Source organism: Thermobia domestica, chromosome 18, assembly GCF_964235325.1.
Source record: "Thermobia domestica chromosome 18, izTheDome1.hap1.1, whole genome shotgun sequence".
NCBI lineage: Eukaryota > Metazoa > Arthropoda > Insecta > Zygentoma > Lepismatidae > Thermobia > Thermobia domestica.
In genome coordinates this window covers 11,322,933-11,343,798 of record NC_137471.1, presented here as the reverse complement: position 1 = coordinate 11,343,798, position 20,866 = coordinate 11,322,933, and the positions used below count along the sequence as shown (strand labels likewise).

Below are 20,866 nucleotides of genomic sequence, written 5' to 3'. Positions count from 1 at the left end.
CTGAAAAAAAGCGATGGAATGTTTCGCGTCACTCATACCGTTCCCGAGATATTGGCCAAAAAAGTTCCGATTTCTGGAGATTTAAGGAGCCATATATCTCGGGAACCGTAAATCATAAAGAGATATTTTGCGTTTTTTTTTTTTTTTTTTAATAATAATAATAATAATTTTGAACACGGGTCTTCGTAAAACAACGTCTCGTAGAACGTTTTAACAGAACTGGTAAACAAAACATGTGGAAAAAATTTAGTATCCAAGGAAGTTATAAATGGCTAGATATGTTGCAAGAATTGTTTAATGAGTATAATAATAAAGTACATAGAATAATTGGTATAAAGTCTGTAGAAGTTAATAAGAAAAAATAATTCCTTTTAAGTTCGTTCTGGCAATGCTCTTGGAACATTCTCAACTGCTTTTTTTTCTAAACCTAAAAATAATTAATAGTGTTCGCGGTGTCACGAATAAGGGAAAAGGAGGTGAGTCAAGATCGACTTTTTTCTGCCTATGATAAGTCATAAAAAGTAAAAGTGTTCATAAAAGCTTACATATCATATGACTGTAAATTTCAAGCATTAAACGTTACATTTCTGAAAGATGCATGTGAATCATGTTGTAGCAAGTCACATAAGGAAATCCGGAAACAAAGCATGTTTGTTGGTATTCTATCAGTTTACATTTTTTTTCTCTCCAATTTGCGACTATAATTTTAGTATGAAGCTCGTCACGAGCCACGCTACTCAAATGTATGTTCATAAGCTTATTACGAAAACAAGAAGCATAAAGGTTCGTGTAGCACCTCATACTAAAACTGTTAGAAATTTGAAGAAAACTTCGTAAACTTACACATCAACAAGCATGTTTTGTTTCCTAGATTTCTTGTGATTTGTTACAGTATTTTTCATATGCATCTTACGTAGATGTAGCATTTAGTGCGTGATCTTCATGAACGCTTTTACCTTTTATGACTATCGTAGATGAAAAAAGCCTGGTTTTTACCTACCTCCTTTACTTAGTCATGGAAAGTCAGTAATTTGAATACTAGAATTCCGGTGTGAACTCTGTGTTTGTACACGGGTCTCGGGTTTAAACCCTGCTTCCGCCAAGTGAACTTTGTGGTGGACAAACACCGTGTGCCTGGGTTTCCTCCTATTTTCTTCATTCCACCACTTCATTCATTTCTCATCTTCACCGTCTCCTTTAGCCTAACCGGCATACCCGTGGGACGTAAAACTCAAAAATTTCATTTCATTTCTGTATTTGTACACGCTGTTTACAAGATTGTTTTCTTTACGTGTAAATGTTTCCTCGAAGTTTTGAACTAAAGTTTAAAAAAAGGTATATAGTGGTGTTTTCTTTAAAATAGGAGTAAGTTCTCTGACATGTAATAATTATAATCTTTGTGAACCTACGTTCCTCAATTACAAGTCTGGCAGTCGATTTCAGCAGAGTGGGTTGCCAAAATCATTCCAGGAAAGTACACCCGATAAGAATTCCCAGGACACACAAAAGAAGAAGTTAGTGATTGTTAGTTTTAACTAAATAGTAATTTTGTCGTTCGAAACAAGCGGGCACAGCTAGTATTTTATAGTACGTATAGAGTGTGATGGAATCTTTTTTTGTGTATATTTGGAATGAAGTGGCTATCTTAAGAAGAGAAATAACCGAACGAATATAAACTTACTACATAACTATGAATCATTCGATCTTCACAGATGTTTATATATTGTGTAATACTTCGTATTATTGATTATCAAAGAAATTCGAGTCATCTAAACTATATTCTCTCCCATGGAAGTATGGGGCACTATGTCCACCTTTGTCAAAATTGAGTTTTTTTATACGCCTATGTCAATAAAATATATAACAAATGCAAATCAACTAAACTCTGGTTCATAAAGAACGTAGTGGTAACGTTTTGTTCAACAAATAGTAGCAGAAAATAAATAAAATCAACAATCGGTCTGTAAACGCAGACAATGGTGATATAGTGTCCTATATCTCCGACAGGAAGTATTAAATATCCCCAGATTTATCATTCGATTTAATCTGCTCTGTCGTTGTATACACTAGAACCTTTTACGAGTTATGTAATCTCGTACTTCACATGATATCACAAGTTTAATTGACTGATCTTTCTGTGCCAATATATATATATATCAGCGAAATCGTTTCGAAAGCCGTTTCTGCTTTCATTCTCTATAGCTCCAAGTACGAAAAATCTGTGAATATACTGAACTAACGTATTTATTGGGCCATAGCTAACATTAAGTAAAAACCTACATCATGACATGCAAATCTTTTTAAAGTACATGTGAGTTACAGATTATCACAGGGGTTGTTAAACTGTGCGATGCACCTTCCTGGGGAGGCGCGAGGACTTTCGTAAAAAGGTCCTACAAAGGAACATATATATATATAATGTAACACTCATACTTAAGTCTGCACCTTTCTTTAGTAATGCATAGTGGACTAAGCCTTTGTATCACCCCCTTTCCACGGGATGACCCTTTCACCTTTAGCTTAAACGTGTATAATGCTTGTTAGATGGCCAGTAACGATCTTTTACTTTATCTCTGTAGAATAGTATGTCTTCTTAAATGTCTTTGGAATTTAGCGCGACGCCATGTTAGCTGAGTTTTTTTCTTTCTCTTAATTTTCTGTTATTATATTTGGGACAATTCTTGAGTGTTAATTTTTTCTAAAGTGCTACCGCCATTCATAAATAGTCTTATTTGTTTTATTTTCATTGATGGAAGCCGTCTTGCGTCTTGCCATTTCAAAATATTTGCAGAGATTTAGTAAATTGTGCCTCAAAACAAGCTCATACATCCCATTGATTTTGCTCAACATTTAAATGTGTCACTTTTTATTCTTTAAATTTCCTCTCTGCTCCTATTTTTCAATTTTAACACCGGCTAATAACATTAAAAGATGTAGTCAGTGCGTACAATGTAGATTACTAAGTTAATGAAATATTTCCATTAGTGCTTAATAAATGAAACATAGTTTATCATAGTGATAGTTTTTCTTGTATGGACATATGTATTTACGTTGGTGACACATTTCATTTTCGACAGAGGAGGCGCGTTCAGATTTTGGTGGTTGAGGGGAGCCTCAACTACAAAAAGTTTGAAATCCCCTGGATTATCACAAAAAACCTAAATCTTTATTGTAGGAAAAAAATCCTATGTAAGCCCATATACCAATTGGTAGAACTTGTTTAGTTGAACAAAATTATATATACGTAAGTGGAGAAGCACATGCGTATTTTTCGAGGAAATACTATTAATTTGTAAATATAAAAATTGATGCTGAACGAGAATGGTGCCACGTACTGAGGTGAAACTGATATTAAAATGAACCTTCATATTATGCCACTAGCGAAGATGACGACACTTATTATAGTTAATGAGATATTGTCTAAAAGTATAAGTGAACTATTAAATTTAATTTCTGAGGAAGCGGTTTCCCTCATTCACACCAGGCAAATGCCAGTATAGTACCTAACATATATGTCGCAAACCGCTTCCTTCCTTCATGTTGTCCAAAGATGAGATACATGATAGTCGATAGACCATACCGAACTGAACAAAATGGCATACTTGTGGGTATATTCACATGCGTAGTTTTTGAGAAAATCGAAAGAAAAAAGCGAACTTTTGAGTAGCTATTAAATATGTTGTTCCTTGCCAATAATAATTCAGTTCGATATTCTATTCGAATAAATTATTATTTATGTTCGTGGCTGTACAATATATGTAGGAAATTATACTACTAACATAATAGATTTGTCTATTATCGCTTCTATTTTCCGAACCGTGTGTAACAAAATACTTTGGTTTGAGTAATATTTACCTGTACCTTGGGCAGAAAGTACTCATACATGTGCACTATACTTAGTAGAATGTTCATTTCATATTAACAAAAGAAGAATGTTTTTAATATATGTAAGTGATTATTATGGGATAGTTGTTGCTATGGACATGTTTTATGGTTACCTAGTCAGTGAGTTTGTGTGCTTGAAAAGTTAAGAAAATGATATTATAAGTTATATCAAAAAATAAATAAGTTTAGCACCGTTCATAGACTTTGTCATTCTTGTTAAAAAGGTGAGATTAATGGTATTTAAATATCGAAGCTAATATTTTCATGCCAAAGAAATACTACCACTTCAGATTTTTATCTCAGCAAACGAACCAGGTTTACGACTATCTTTTTGATAAGTCGTTGTACGTGACAGACATAGTCTTTTATACAAGCACTACTTGTAAACGAAACACAAAACTTTGAGGAAAAAAATGTTGCGAGCGGTCCCGGGTTTGATTCCCGGTTGAGACTTGGTCGAAAATATTTAAAAGTTTTTTCAGGCCAGTTATCCTAGGTGTGTTTTTTTTTTAGATTTCCCTCATTCACACTAGGCCAATGCCGATATAGTACCTAACATATATGTCCCAGGCCGCTTTCTTCCTTCCCTTTCCTTGGATAGTGGAATCGCCGTGGGACGTCATCCTTCATACGTGACGGGCTAACATAGCTCTAGATGGCGAAAGCCCAGATATCTAATTCCTAATCCTAGTGACGGCCTAACATGGCCATTTTTGCCGAAAGCTCAGAATTCTAATTCATAATCCTAATCTTCGAGAAAGAAAGAAAAAAAAATCAAATTACAAGGTGTCTGCTGATATTTGAAATATTGGAAATTTATATCGATATTGGAAATACTGGAAATTATTATGTAGGTGAAACTAGACAAATGTCATAATTCTCATTGAGGTCCTTCAAGATGGCAATCCCATCGTCTGGGTGTATGTTTCAATAGGGCTAACTGGCCAACCACCATAAGAAAAAAAGAATATCTAGTTCGAGGAAGACTTTCAGTTCTACGTCCCACGGTTATGCCGGTTAGGCTAAAGGAGACGGTGATGATGAGAAATGAATGAATAAAGTGTGAGAAAACGAGAGAACCCAGAAAACCCACGCACCTAGTGTTTGTTCCCCACAAACTCCACTTGGCGCGAGCTGAGATTGAACCAGGGACCCCATGCACCAGAGGTGAAAAGAAAATGGATAGTGTTTATAATATAAGACCTGTTTATAACAGTGACTTGTCGAAAACTTTCCAGAAAGACAGTATAGTTTTCCAACAGATTATGTATGATGCTGTTTTCAGCCATGGAGGCAATCCATATGTAAACATTTCCAGAAACGGGATCGCGGTGACTCAGTGGTAGAGCATTCACCTGCCAAGTGAACTTTGTGGTGGACAAACACCGTGTGTGTGAGTTTTCTCGGGGTTCTCCCATTTCCTCCCACTTTCTCCATTCCATCAGTTCATTCATTTTTCATCATCACTGTCTCCTTTAGCTTACCCGGCATAACCGTGGGATGTAAAACTCAAAGATTTCATTTAATTTCCAGAGGGATGATTCAGGCTTTGAGAAACTCTTCAGGAAGAAGAACTGGTCTTCTATTTAACAATGTTTTCTGTACCAAATGTAATACGAATGTAACGAAAGAAAAAAGTGTAAATTTATGTAATACAATAAACTAGGTGAGGAAAAAGTTGGCTGTGAAGGGTGTGTGGGAAAAAAAAAAAAAGTGAAAACTACGACAGGCATTGTAGAAGAAATAGCGTCTACAAAATTCTTACTTTTCTTCTTTTTTTTATCTCACTAGTTTCTGTACATTATTTCTATTAGAATATTAAAGAAGAACTGGTTTTTTTAACGTATTTTACAGACTATTAAATACCACAGCATATAGTCGTATGTGTCACATTTTTTTTGAGTTGACCCTAGTATACTGAACATTTTTTTAACAGAACACTGGAATTATCTAAGTCAACTTCAGTATACACACCAAATTAAATTTTTAATTTAACGTCCTTCGTTTTCTACGATTTGGTTATCATCCCCTGCATCTGTGTTGAACACTCTACTAATGAGCTACCGTACCTTCCACAATACTTTTGTCAACTGTCAAAACGTCACTTCTTCAGTACATGTAAGTGATAGGATTGTTGGAATGGTGAGGAATTATAATTAAATAATATTATTAGTTCTAATATCTGGATCACTTGGTTTTCTTGAATGCAGATACAGTATGTCTCTAACTCTCGCAGAAATTACATATATAGAAACTATTTCCTGTAGCATTTAGGGTAAATGCATGCCGAAGATACCTCGCGATCGAGGTCTAGGTTTAAGTTGCGGTCGCTACCTCGATGTCTAGGTCGCGATGGATGAAGGGCGCACATAGCAAGGAGGTCGCACCCTTGCTGTTAAGTTCTCAGTTTAAGGAGAAACATTGCTGTGACGCATGTGAAATTATTCTGTCAGTGCATAAAAATCCCTGCTAAACCACATTTTGAAATTGAAAGGACCAAACAGTTTATAAATAGGGATTGACGCGAGACGAGATATGAGAAATGCCAAAGTCCCGTCTCTTGTTTCGCAAAAATATTTGAGTCTCATCTCTTGTTCATCTCTATCAATATTTATTTATTTATTTTTGCGTTCAAGAGACAACAGTATTGTACATTTGTACAGTACATGCGGTATAGAACATGTCAAATGTATTATTGTCTATATAATAAGCTACTACTATAGTTACATCACATTAGTCTTACAACATGATACATATATATATATATACATAGAAATGCCACACCGTATGTATTCATTACCTGGTTTTATTCATAGTGCGATAATCTGTAGTTTTTTTCTTTACATTATGCTATCTTCACTTAGTATTTAGGAAACGCGTATTGAAGACATTTGATTATAATAATATCTAAATAAGTATGACTACTCATGTAATAATAAAATAAATACCTTCCTATTGATTCATACAACTACAAGTTTCTAGCTTGAGCATGTTCATAAAATTCCCTGAGAGTATAAAAGCAGTGCTCTTGTAGGTACTGTGTTAGTCTTTGTTTAAAAAGGTGATCAGATTTTGAGTTTCTTATGTTGATGGGTAAGCTGTTATAAATTTGTATTCCTGTATATTTTAGACCTTTTTGGTAAAGTGCTGTATTATGAATGGGAATTGCAAAATCGCTTTTGTTTCTGGTTTTGTATGTATGAATGTCACTGTTGTATTTAAGAGACAGTTTCAGGTATTTTCTTATAAAGATTGCCGTTCGTAATATATGAAGGTAAGGCAGTGGGAGAATTTTAAGCTCACGGAATATTCTTTTGCATGATACTCTTGATTTTGTACCTTTCATTGTTCTCAGTACCATTTTTTGAATCTTAAAAATTGTCTTACTTTCTGCTGCGTTTCCCCAGTGGACTACTCTCTACTCCCGTAAGTAGACTCTCAAACTGACTATGATAAGTTACTTTTAATGCTGATATGTTGAATGATGTTTTCACACTTTTTAAGGCATAGTACACTTTACAAAGTTTCTATTCGAGTACAGATACGTGCCTATCCCACATTAGTGTATCACTTACCCAGAGTCCTAGAAATTTCGTTGCTTTAACGTTATCTATAAATTTAGTTTTAATAGATATGATTGGATTATTTACATTTTTATTTCGAGAGTGCTGAAAGTTTATTACTGTAGTTTTATCGATATTTAATGTTAATTTATTATTTTTAAGCCATGAGTTTAATTCTTCTTTGTTTGTTCGATACTAACTTTCATTTTACTGTCAGTGTATTCAGTAATGGCTAGACTTGTATCGTCAGCAAACATGGTTGGTTTGGCTGTTTTTATGTAAGCTGGAAGATCATTGATGAAAATTATAAAGAGAATAGGGCCTAAAATCGAGCCTTTTGGCACCCCGCATTTTATCTGTTTGATGTCAAAGGTATATTTGAAACTTGTACCCCGCTGATCCACTTTTTACCTTTTATTCAATTTTCTGTGAAGAAATACCCTCTTTCAGCACTCAGGCGAGAAATCGTTACCCAGTAAAATTTAGTAAATAAATCAGGTATGTCTTCAGGTTTCGAGGTAGAGGGGACATTAACTGCAGCAAATGAAGTCTCGGCACTGCAATTCCATTATTCGACGTTTCCTCCCTATGGATACCTAACTGTCTTTACAAGTATTTATTTACCTTATATCAATAACGAATTTAGAAGAAACCCTTTTTATTAATCTCGGAATTGGGGGGGGGGGCGTGGAGTTTCTAAGCATAGATATGATTAACAGTAGCTTCTTTTTTTCTTTAAAAATTCTACAATTTACGGACTTCAGCCCAAAAGCCCCCTCCCTGTGACCGCCACTGTCTTATATAATAATAAGCTACAATATAATTCTCAAATAAATAACTTATCTGACATTCCCATTTCAGCTGCTATTTTCTTCCATTCTCTATTTAAAACGTGCCTATTATGATGTTGCTTGTGTTTCTTATTCCATATTGCTGGAACATTCCCTATTAGTTCTGTTAATATGTGATTCATAATCAAATATAATAGTGCAGCAAAACCTCTCGAGCATAGACACACACAATCCTCTGCAGACGAAATTCTAAACAAATGAAGACTTTATTCCGTGCCGCGCTTCAGGGAGAGCCAATGAGAACACGAGCCACAGCGATGCTTCCGCTAAACATCGATGTAAAAACAAACTCAGTTGTTCATCATCGCGACCACTAATTTACCCTCGCGGTCGACCTCTAGGTCGCCATGTAGCGTGCATCTTCAGCATGCGCTTACTCATTTGAATACATGGGTTTATGCCAGTATCGAGGGTGCGGCCGCGACTTAAACCTCGACCTCGATCGCAAGGTCTTTTCGGCATTACTCTTACTAAATGAAGGTGTGCTGTCTCTTGCTTCATACGATTCGATAATATGATGAGTTACCAAACATTCCGTCAACATCCATGATTAGGGCAATCACTGATCTATAAGATATTTGGACAAGAACGAACAAGAAAATCAGAACTAACCCATTATACACTAGATCACCACGTAATCAAGTATCAGAAAACAATAGAAGAATAGACATGCACAAGAAGAAAATCATGTATACGAAACAGTTCATTGTATAGTGTGTTTCAAAACAACACCGACAATGTCTGGGAGGTGATTCCTGCCACGGGACAGGACGTTTGGGCGCCACCATTTGGGCGCGGACGTTTCGGCGCTGCCGTTTGGGCGCAAAGCCGTTTAGGCGCCAGACGTTTGGGCGCGAGGTACATAGTAAAAATCACAATTTACGACATATAAAGTAAGCTAGGCACTGAAAACTAAGCGCGAATCAAAATATATACATTTCCTATACTTCTGTTTTTATCTCACCTCATTTATCTGTATATTTTCTAAATTAAATAGTTTAATTCGTTTGTGGTATTTGTTGCCTAACCTCGTCATGGACTGATTTTTCTCTTGTTCACTATTCTTGTACTTCTGATCTAATGATCTGATTTTTGTATTATATAAGAAAGCTAGAAAATGAAGGAATCAGACGAACTGTTAATAATGCCGGGTGGTATCTAATTTACAGGTCCAGGCCGCTTCCTTCCTTCCCTTTCCCCGGATAGTGTGCTCCCTCAAACGTCACGGGTTAAATGGCCTTAGATGCCGAGAGCCCAGAAATCTAAATATCCTAAATCCTAATCGAGTAGAGGGAAAGATATTTCGCATACAGGGTGTCTAAGGCATTGAGTTTAGGAACTACAGTATGCTGTATTTCTGGTATCACTTTTTTATATTAACATTCCAATATAAAAATCAAAACTTAACACACTTTTTTTTCGTCCCATTGTAAGCATTTAATCTGCATTAAAGAAAGTGGAGAAAGGGAAAAAAGAACGATTTCAAAGTGGAAAATATTGTTAAGTGTACATATATTGGTCATTTAGCCACTAGAAATGTGTTTGACATTCACACTTATTGCATAACCACAGTAGAAGGCCTGTTTAAATTTTTAAATGGAATAGGCTCACTATGTATGTAATGCAGTCAATCATATCTAGTCTGGTCTACTTATCTTTGGCTTGAAAAGTTATCAAATAAAAAGCACACTTAACTTTGGTTAAAACTTAAATTTACAAAATTTAATTGTTAATTTAGTTTTTAGAATTTTGAAATCCCAGTATTTCTAGTATGTAAAACAAAATCCAGTATAATTCAAGGACTTCCACTACAGTAGACACCTTGTGATATCTTGATTGGAACTTAGTACTCAGCGCCTAACATAATGACTTTTTAATTTAACTCGCGCCCAAACGTCTGGCGCCCAAACGTCCAGTGCCCAAACGGCGGCGCCCAAACGTCACGTACCGTTCCTGCCACCAAGATAAAATAAAAAAAGTATAGACCAACCTGGGTGCACAAATGCTTCCTTTGTGGAGACTGCTGAAAACATGAAAGTAAATAAATAAATTAATTCAAAGGTCCACAGCTCCAAAACTATGGGAACTATCTTAGTCGGAAGACTTCACTTCGGAACTAATATGTGTGCTATCCAAAAATACATGAATTAGAATCCAAAGATAATACGCAACAATTTTTACTAAGATAATACGCAAGTGAGAGTTCGGCTGCGGGCATATAATTTGAAGTAGTTACCAACTACCTCTATAAAAATTGTTGCGGAAGTATTGCAGGTCTCTAAAACTTGGATACTTGGATAGGGCAAATACTGGTTTCTAAGTGAAATCCTAACTCAACTACAGTAGGTCCCATAGTTTTGGAACTATAAACATTTATAGTTTTTTTTTTTTCTCAAGTTTTGGCAGCCTGTAACTCCGGAAGGAACCATTTGTGCAAGTTGGTCTATATTTTTTGTCTTATCTTGGTGTCAGGAATCACCTCCCAAACGTTGTCGGTGTTGTTTTGAAACATCCTATATTTAAAAAAAAAAAAAAAAAACGGAACAGTGTGATAAACAATAATGTAAAAAATAACTTAGGAACGGACATGCACCTTAAGGGAGAAAAAAGTGAAATCGAAGGAAGAAATAGTAATATTAGTTGAGCTGTTTAACACTGAAATATAGCTGGGAACGTTGTACAGTAAAGAGATTTGTGTAGAACTGGTTGTAACATTGATGTAGTTACAGTAAAACTTTCAAAATAAATGTTTGTTGTTTTCTTACAGTCTTCCTGCAGGAACGAGATAAGAAGAGCTTCATGCCTTTAATATTCAAGGCAGTGAAATAAGTAAGTATACTGTAGGTATATAGTTCAGAACAACTTTTTTTTTTTCCTTGAAGGTCACTCAGAAAGTTAAAACTTCTTTGTGGCTCTCCTGATGACAATGTCAGGTGGCTAACCCTTCCCTAACTATGGCAAATTTGACTTATTGATAGTCTGCACGTGACTCTCATGTCCTTTTAACAGTTTTACTGCTGATAAAATAAGTTGGTTGAGTTTGTTATTCTACAATATGTGAGTTTCCTAGTGGTTGAAGAATCGGCAAGAGCTCGTTCGTGGCTAAGCGGTTAGCGTACGCGCCTTTGGCGTGGGAGACCCGAGTTCGATTCCCGGTGGGAGCTCATGTGGTTCGGATTCCACGTTAATCAGTAGGTCCACGTCTCATATAGCCTCGCTGCTAAAAGGGACGCTAAACTAAAAATCAACATCAACAAGAATCGGCAGGCTTGAACCTGTTATTTAAAAGGAAAATGTATTAACATATCCGACTTAAGAGAATAGAAGTAGCATTGAAATCTTATGTAGTTCCTTTTATAACTATTAGTTTAATTCTCAAAATCGACTATGAAAAAGAAAAAAAGTTTGCTCAACTGTACACTTGAAAATTGTTTACATGTGCAGTGACATACTTCCGAGGTAATTATGTCGCTACCGGAAATGTTCCTGGAGCTTATCTACTGATAGCTGCACAATATAATTTATTTTTCGGCAACAGTCAAAAGTCACATGATGCTAAGTCAGAGGAATAAAGTGATTGGTTATGATTCGAAATGAGTTTCTAGATCACTGATGAGCTCCTCCGTGGCTAAGCAGTTAGCGTACGCCCCTTTGGCGTGGGAGACCCGGGTTCGATTCCCGGCGGGAGCTCATGTGGTTCGGATTCCACGTTAATCAGTAGGTCCACGTCTCATATAGCCTCGCTGCTGAAAGGGACGCTAAACTAAAAATCAATCAATCAATCAATCTAGATCACTGATACGTGAACACCCACATATTTATTCCCCAGCTTATTAATTTGGGGCAGGGAAGCGGTTGGTAGATTACTTGTAATTATCGCACATTATTATTATTATTATTATTTAATGGAATTTGCCTTATAATGTTATTACCTATTTTAAAGTACGTAAAATAAGCAGTGGGTTTGCTCATAATTTTGCAATATCATCATCATTTACACACCTTCTTCCTGCCACTTACCTTCAAGCCCAACCGCCGAATACAAGATACGATGTACTAAAAACTAATGGTAAGCAGTGATGTAATGCTAATTTTTTAGGTGGGTATACGCTCCATCCCCTGCCACACACACACACATATATATTATATATATATAGGATGTTTCATAATTCCTGTTACAGCATTTGCGGGTTGGAACTAGACATGAAAACAATGAAAAACAGTTTTTTTACAGGCGTTCTTTCCGAATTATGAGCGCAAGAAAGTGCAGAAAATTGAACTTTGAGCATTAATAGTGCAAGGACTAATGCCGTTAGAAGAAGCGGTATGGTGAATTTAAGAGGAAACTGTGTTGTATTTTCGAAAAATGCCACTTCAAGATTACACAAGCTTTTACTAAACCTTGCCCCATTATCTATGAGATCTGCACTTAATTTGAGAAATTCTGTATCTATTTTCCCCATACTCTTCAACTTAGTATTTCCTGGTAATACAGGTGTGGTTTCCTCTTAAATTCACTACACTGCATCCTCTAACTGTATTAGTCTTTGTGCTATTAAGATTCAAGTTCAATTTTCTGCATTTTCTCGCGCTCATAACTCGGAAAGGACGCAGGTTTAACTTCGGTGTAATAAACTTGTTCGCATGTTTTCGTATCTACTTTCAACCTCCATGCGCTGTAATAGGAATTATGAAACACCCTGTATACGTGTGTAGGTATATTTGTATGCATGTGTGTGTGTGATGTCATTCAATATTCATTTGGAAATACATCACATTATCTTACTACTACTTCTCGTCTTTGGTACGAGAAATTACGGCTTTGAAGCTCTGATCTGGTGATGAAGATTCATATGTTTATTGATTACCAACTTCAGATACGGCTCTTAGCCATTTTTCACTGAATAAGAAATACAAAGGTAAGGGCTTGGAAAGTCATCGGCTAGGGCCAGTATACAAGGGACCATCCCTGCATTTGCCTGTAAAGACTAAGGAATCTCTATCAGGATGGTTGGCGGCCGGAATCGAATTCTTAACCTCTCGAATAAGAAGCCAACGCTTTATCAAAACTGAGTAAAGTCACTGTGAGCAAAACAACAAAACATCTTTAAAAATAAAAGATCAAGGAAACAAGAAAGAACTATTGTACTTACCACTGTACGTACATCAAGGTATAGGGTACAAGAAAGTTTTAGGCCGCTAACATCATTAATATTTTGGCACTAATACTAACAGCGCTCTTTTCTGTGAATCTGATACGCTCTTCAGTACACAAACACACACAATTTATATTCTACTGTATATGCATATACACTAATTATTACTTCCTGTATTTCTCTTTCTGTATTTTTACGAATGCACTTATGTTCATCCAGCAGATTTTTTTCAATATAAGCACTAATATATAATCAGTCACTAATATACAATCACGCACACTAATAATATATACACTGTTTCTGCTCGGACAAAAAAGATTCTACAATATTTTCCAAAGAGAGGCTTTTCCATTGTCTTCTTCAGATACTGGCACCTTTTTTTTTTTTTTTTTTTTTTTTGGATTGGTTGTCCTCAGCACTCCTGTGATTACACATCCAAGTTTTTACATATGATTCTGGATTCCACTTGTTTAAAGGCGGTCCATTGATATTAATAAACATTGCATTGGAAATGCTGCTCACTAGCAGGTTTGATCTAAGATCAGTAGCCACAAGATTCATTATACTGAAACCCCTTTCGCACTCTGCTGTACTGCAAGGAAATGTGGAAATGCAATTTTGAAGAGGCTTCAATGCATTAGGAATTGACGACGAATTGTCAATGTAATCCCGCATACCCATCTGAGCATCCTGAACGTCCAGATTAACCTTTCGGTAGTCGCGTTTGTCTATGTAACACGGGCAGTCGCGCGTTGTACTTTTTACAACACTTGACAGTAAAGATGTTATTGACTTATATTCACATTGTGATCCCATTGCCACATTCAAAATAGTAAAAATAAATAAAAATACAAACGACACATGCAATAAATTCGGTCAGTTACAATTCAGTCAGTTCAGTCAGTTAGTGACTTACAACAAAAACAACAACACTGTTGTACTTTTTACAACAGCGCGACCGCGCGCACAATCTTCTTACTTCTTTCTCTCCATAACGCACATCCATTTCAGTCGGCCACTAGTCAGCATCAAGAATTTTCATATCAGACAGAGATTAGGTACCAACCATGAGTGTAATATTCTGTTATGATTTTTAAGCATTATTGTTGTCCTACTAATCAGTGTTTCTTCATTGAATACTGATGAAAAATTGGTCCTTATAGTTATCAGATAGTTATATCTTCGGAAAGTTATGAAATATTCTTGCTTATAGGCAATTCACACTGGCTCACTGGCTCACACTGGATGTCGTAAGTTCAAATCTAGTACTTTATCGCGACCTCCAGACACGAAGATTTCTTTTGCTCTAGACGCCAATTTCAACACAAATTTAGACCGAATTAAGCATATGACCTGCGGTGGCACGATGATCAAATATTTTTCGTGTCTGCAACTTTAGTCCGTTAAGTTTTTTTAAATTTTTTTTTTTTTTTTTTTTTTTTTTTTTAATCAGAAGCGATTCAAAATAGCCGCTTCGACCAAACAACAAATAGGCACCTTGGAGAAAATTTTCCAGGCCAATTTATGACTGAATTAAGCCTTGATGCCAACGCGGAAGTTAGAGTCGGGTAGTATCGGTATACCCATCTAAAACTTTAGTCCAATAATTTCTTTCGATTTGAGACTTAGGTTTCCCGCCAGGAGCGATTCGAAAAGAAAAAAATCACTATCGATAATTTTACCGAGTCTGGGCTTTGGATTTGGGAGGCCGTGGGTTCGATTCCCGCTGCCGACCATCCTGACGGGTTTACCGGGTTTCCCTCAGTCCTACCAGGCAAATCTTGGGATGGTACCTTCTAAACAGGTCTGTCCGATACCTTCCCAAATCCTTTCCATTGTTATTGTTTGTTGGATATTCAGTATAAAATGGACTCTGAGTTGTATCTGGTGATTGTTAAATAAAATAAAATAAATAAAAATAAAATATGCACCCTGAAAAAAAACAAGGAAAACTAAACAAAGGCAAAAAATGATCCTCCTAAAAGTATTTCCTTAAAGAAATAAAAGTATTAAACTAAAGAATGGGAGTTTTCCACTTTTTAAATTCAAATTTGAATTTTTAACTTTTATTATTATTATTATTATTATTATTATTATTATTATTATTATTATTATTATTATTATTATTATTATTATTATTATTATTATTATTGTTGTTGTTGTTAAAACCGAGGAGGTAAATAAGAAAACCCGCAAGTCTAGCTCTTCTAGGTAGATTACAATTTCCGTAATCAAATATTTTCTCTGTGTTGCATCACTGCTTATTAAATTATTAAACCTTGAGCTCTCTGTCAGAAAAAATGATTTCAAAAGGACACTGCCTGGACTTATAAGCTGATGTACTATTCCAGCATTCACTTAGTCTGTCAAAGAAAAGCTTGGAAAGACCAGTGAGGATGGTTGTCTGATTTTTTTTTTTTTTTTTTTAAATAGAATTACTCTACAGCTGTTTTGAGCGAAATTTAAACCTGGGGTCGTTTACATAGACGTAAATTGCAATAATAATAATAATAAATCAGTCAAGAGCGTGTGAAAAAGCCTTTGCAGATCAGCTATCCTAAGAGAAGTTTTTCTTCACTCGCACCAGGCAAATATCAGAATAGTATTTAACTTATAGGCCTCAAATTGTCTCCTTTCCAATGCCTTTAACAAGGAACCTTATCCCTCTGACATCTTCGTCATCAAGCCGAGATGCCATAACAATCTTATAATGTGAAATAAATAAATAAATAAATAAGTAAATAAATATACTTACTTCTTTCTGTGAAGTAGTATCTGGCAAATTAACATGTTCTTTGGATTTTTCTTCGCTGTTTCTCGATGTCTTTGCTTTTACATTTTCATCAACGGAACTTTCACAGCTATTGTCTCTTCTTTTTAACCAATTTTCTAACAGCTTCTTGGACAAATTGCAACGCACCTCTTAATTCGTCAACCCACAAAGAAAGTTTAAACACTACTAAGCATTAGGCTGTATCGAAGTGACCAAATATTGCTGTGACATGCTTATACGCTACAAATCATTCCTGACTTTTGTTTTCTACCCCCTCCTGTTAACAAATTTTCTTCAAATATTTTTTATTTTATCTGAACGAAAACGAAACAGAAAAATGTTTATTTTTACCACCTCCCCTTATTTGCCCGATAGGTTGTTGAAAAACTACTAGTAATACTAGCTTTTTTGGTCAATTGCGGCTACAAATGAGCACTTGGGAACGATGGTGAAAGCTTGAAACTAGACCATTTTTGTGGAGGTCAACGATTTCTTGGCGTAAATATTTCTTTTTAGCTCTTGACCCTAAAGACCATATTTTCTTGGAACCTCCTTCCGCAATTATAAAACAACTGCTTCTACCCCGTATTGTAGCCAATCGGCAGACTTCGAATTTGGATCAAAGAGGGCGTGAAAACTGTGGTCATTGACATGTGAAAACTACCGTCCGCTCCATTCTCCCCGGGAGATAGAGAGCGAGAAGAGAGTGAGTGACTCCAGAGGGCACTGGTCAAAACAGAACAACTTCAATGTCACCATATAAATATATGTCCTACCCCTCACTCTCCCTCTTCGCAACTCTATCTCCCAGTGATCTTTAGAAACAAAAGAGTTTCTAAGAAAAACATTTGGAAACAGTTTGGCTTTATTTTATTATAGCACCAGAGGTCAGCTTTCGGAAGGAGGGGCAGCACATGTGACATTTGAAGTAAACCACTTCAGGTTCAGAGTGTTTTTTCCATTATAGAAGGGATTCTCGGAAAACTTGATTCACACACTCCGAAAACATAAACAGTTTAAAAGAATTTAGACATCACTGCCGGCAACAGCCTGACGACTAGTGAGATTTTCTTTTTGTTTAGATGAAAAGCAGTTGTTCGTTTCAATGAAGTGAGTATACTATGCATCGAATGTAGCGTATACCCGCGTACTTTCTAAATTTTAGGTGGCTATACGATAGTTCTCAAAAATTAGAGGTGGGTATACGCCGTATACCCGCGTATACCCTCCATTACATCCCTGATGGTAAGGAAACAAAATCTATGACATACACAAATAAAACACAATATTGTGTTACAAGGCCTGCTTCAGTGATGTACAAGAAAAGAAATTAAACATTATTAAAGATCTAGGTATTACAGTTGACAGTCAGTTAAAGTTTTGTTACAACACAAATTCCATAGTACAAGGTGGCAGAAGGATTGTAGGTTTCATTCTTAAACTGTGACTTGTATTTCAAACAGATAAAACAAATGTATATTTATATAAATTACATGTAAGACCAAAACTAGAATTTAGATCTGTAATATAAAACAGCGTTTCTAAAACTTTGACAATGAAAATAGAATCTATGCAGAAATGTTTTATGCGACCTCTATATTTTAAAAAATGAAAATGAGCTACTGTTCACATAGGTATGATTGTTGGGATTTGGAGAGTTTTACGAATAGAAGAAAAGATTTTGACCAATTATGCAAGGAAAAAGTACTAGATAATGCATATATCAGTAAATACTGTTTACGAAACATAAGTTTTAAAGTACCGAGTCATAGCATGAGGAATAGCACGATTTGAGTTCCTCTGTACTGGAAATGAGAAATTTTAAAATGATTGACAAATTCTTTAAGTATGTAAATTTAGACTTAACAGTATCAAGCAAAAAAGAGAAAAAAAAAAATAACTAATAACTTTAGCAACATTAAGCTAAAATATAATTTTGAGACTACTGTTCTTAGCTTTTGTTTGCTTGTTTTAGAAAGATAGAAAGAGAAAGAGATTGACAATTTTTACAGTGTTGACAAAGAATTACGGTACTTGCCTTCTAACAATGCTTAATTCAATTTTATCTACATTATGTTTTATATTAGTTTTTCTCTTTACCGTTTTCTTACTTCTTCTTTTCTTCTTCTTATTATAATTATTATTATTAATGTTATTGTAGTAGTATGTGTTTTACTATTTCTCGTGACATGTAATAAGAAATAAACCTTTTTTATTGTATCAGAAACAAGTATATTGATAGAAAGCAAAGTACAGGAAAAGTAATGACATATATATTCAAACAAAAAAATAAAATGTCAAAGGTGTCAGTTTAAGGCAAATCTCTGCTTGTATGCTATGTAGTCCGTAGTGGATTGGACTGTATTATTAAGAACCTAAAAGGCACGTAAAGGAAAGTGTTGGTGTTCGAATTGACATTTATCACTGAAATTTTTAACTATATATATACCTAGGTATATCTGTATATATAATATTTGTAATAAAATATCTTATTCAGTAATAAATTATGATCACAGATGCATGTATTACATTTTTAGGGTACATTTTTGTTGTTTGCATCACATTTCTATGATTTTGTGGAAACTGCAATGTGATACTTCTTGAAAAAAAATCACTGATACATCAAATATATATCTGCATATTTAAAATTAGCAGAATTATATAGCTCATGTTTGTTTTCCTTTATTTGATTTTCAGGTAGAGTTATGACAGAACGTTCTTGCTCACTGGACCAGTGATACCTATCACTATGTTAGGTATGTTTCAACGACATAAAACATCTTCCGGAAATAAGCCATTTGCTTTCAGTGGTGTGCGTCCAGAACAAACCAACAACTGTGCTGTACAGGTATCCGTACCTAAACATAACCAAGTCACAATCCGTCAATGGAAATTGAAAGAACAGGAGAATAAGTTCGACTTCGAGCTACTTCCGAATGAGTCACAATGTAAGAATTTCGAGGTTAAGTTGCCGTGCTTTTCGCCATATGACTCGGATAGGATAGTTGGCTCACCAGTGTGTATTGGTGCAAACGATCGTTATGCCGTCCTGCAGTTTATCACTAAAAAAGACAGCTTTGTAAGGTTTATGCTTTACGATTTGCTACACGATAAAGTAAGTATTTTTGAGGATCCAGTGAAGTATTTTAATCGTGATATTACCAGTATAGCTCACATTGAGTGTATTATACCTCCTTACCGAGATCGCAGTGACTATTGTATTCAGTGGATTTTGAGGCTTCCGTCACTTGTCCTGAGTGCTAGGAAATGGTCGAAAATGTTCATCTTGAATTATACTGGAGGTTTAACTTTCAAAACGCTCCGAGATCGAAAATTTCAGGCGGTTGCTTATAATAATTCAGGCACTCGTATCATTGTGTATGGAGTAAATGAATTAGCAATCAAAGGACATCTGTCCATTATTAATGCTCGCACTCTGAAAGAAGAAGGAGCTTTGACGTTCAAATTAAATGATATTCATGTTCTTGATAACGGTATCTATCAAGGTGATGATGATGATGATGAAGATGATGCGTCCCACGATATGTATATAATGTGCCAAAATTTGGTTTCGTACAACCAAACTGAGGACAGAATCATGTGTGTGATGCTAATGAATTTTTATTTGGGATATATTGTCAAAATAGCTATTATTGATGCGTCTAATGTCGATTCTTTAGGTGTGATAGCTTTTACTAATCATGTTTTGGGGCTTATACCATGTCTGGTATATGATGCTTCTCGCCTTAACGGTACTTGCCTTCTAACATTAGGCGCATCAGATCATAAACTCTCTGTTTGGTGGTGGACCAAAGGCGAATCGTGTTCCAAATTGTTATGCGGTGCTGTACTGCATCGGGAGGTAAGTCTTATGGATCTCTGCAGGCAAAGAATTCGTCGGTTGGTTAATGTGCCTGATGTAGCGAAGCTTCCTTTACCGCCGAAAATGAAACGCTATCTGAAATTTGAAACGTGAATGTTTGGCTTGTATTGTGACTGACAAACAATACAGTGGTTTGTAAGTTCAAAATGAGATAATGAAATCCTTATTGTTAATAGCGAATCACGTTTCAGATTGGTTGCTACTATATGTTTATGATGTACGACATATTGATAAATGTTGAATATTGATGTGGAGCTTCCAGTAATGAAAATACAAATTAATCTACGCTTTTAAGCTCTAAATTTGTACAACGAAATAATTAATATATTTTACTAACGCAGAAGGCACGTATTTCAAAAAATAGCATTATAATATTTTTTTAAAAAATAATAATTTTTGTGCTATTTTCAAAGCAGAAGTAAAAATATATTTGTATGTCTAAAAACATATAGACTGTGTGCAATCGTATATATTTAATCATATATATATATATATATATATATATATATATATATATATATATATATATATATAATATTACCAAGTGATGTTAAATAATAATTAATATGGTACTTTGTAACGACCCACCGTAATTAACCAAAAGATATATATATTTTTTTTTAAAGTTTCATAAAACAAATTGCAGTTGATTATTCAACTTCATATTTTACTTGAATTACAGAAATCTAAGATAATATTATGTTTAACAAGAAAAGTTTTTCGTCTTAACTAGTGAATCCTAGTTAAATTTTACG

General features: G+C 35.1%; 1 protein-coding gene across 1 annotated transcript in view; it reads left to right on the top strand.

Moving 5' to 3' along the window:
* LOC145675675 (uncharacterized) overlaps positions 1 to 20,624 on the top strand; it is a 35,502-nt gene extending 14,878 nt beyond the window's left edge. Inside the window, exons 2-3 of the mRNA XM_081746264.1 lie at positions 11,067 to 11,128; positions 18,926 to 20,624. Of these exons, the coding sequence (XP_081602390.1) occupies positions 18,978 to 20,204 (1,227 nt within the window). The 5' untranslated portion in view covers positions 11,067 to 11,128; positions 18,926 to 18,977 and the 3' untranslated portion in view covers positions 20,205 to 20,624. The remainder of the gene's footprint in view (positions 1 to 11,066; positions 11,129 to 18,925) is intronic.
* The last annotated feature ends 242 nt before the right edge of the window (positions 20,625 to 20,866 follow it).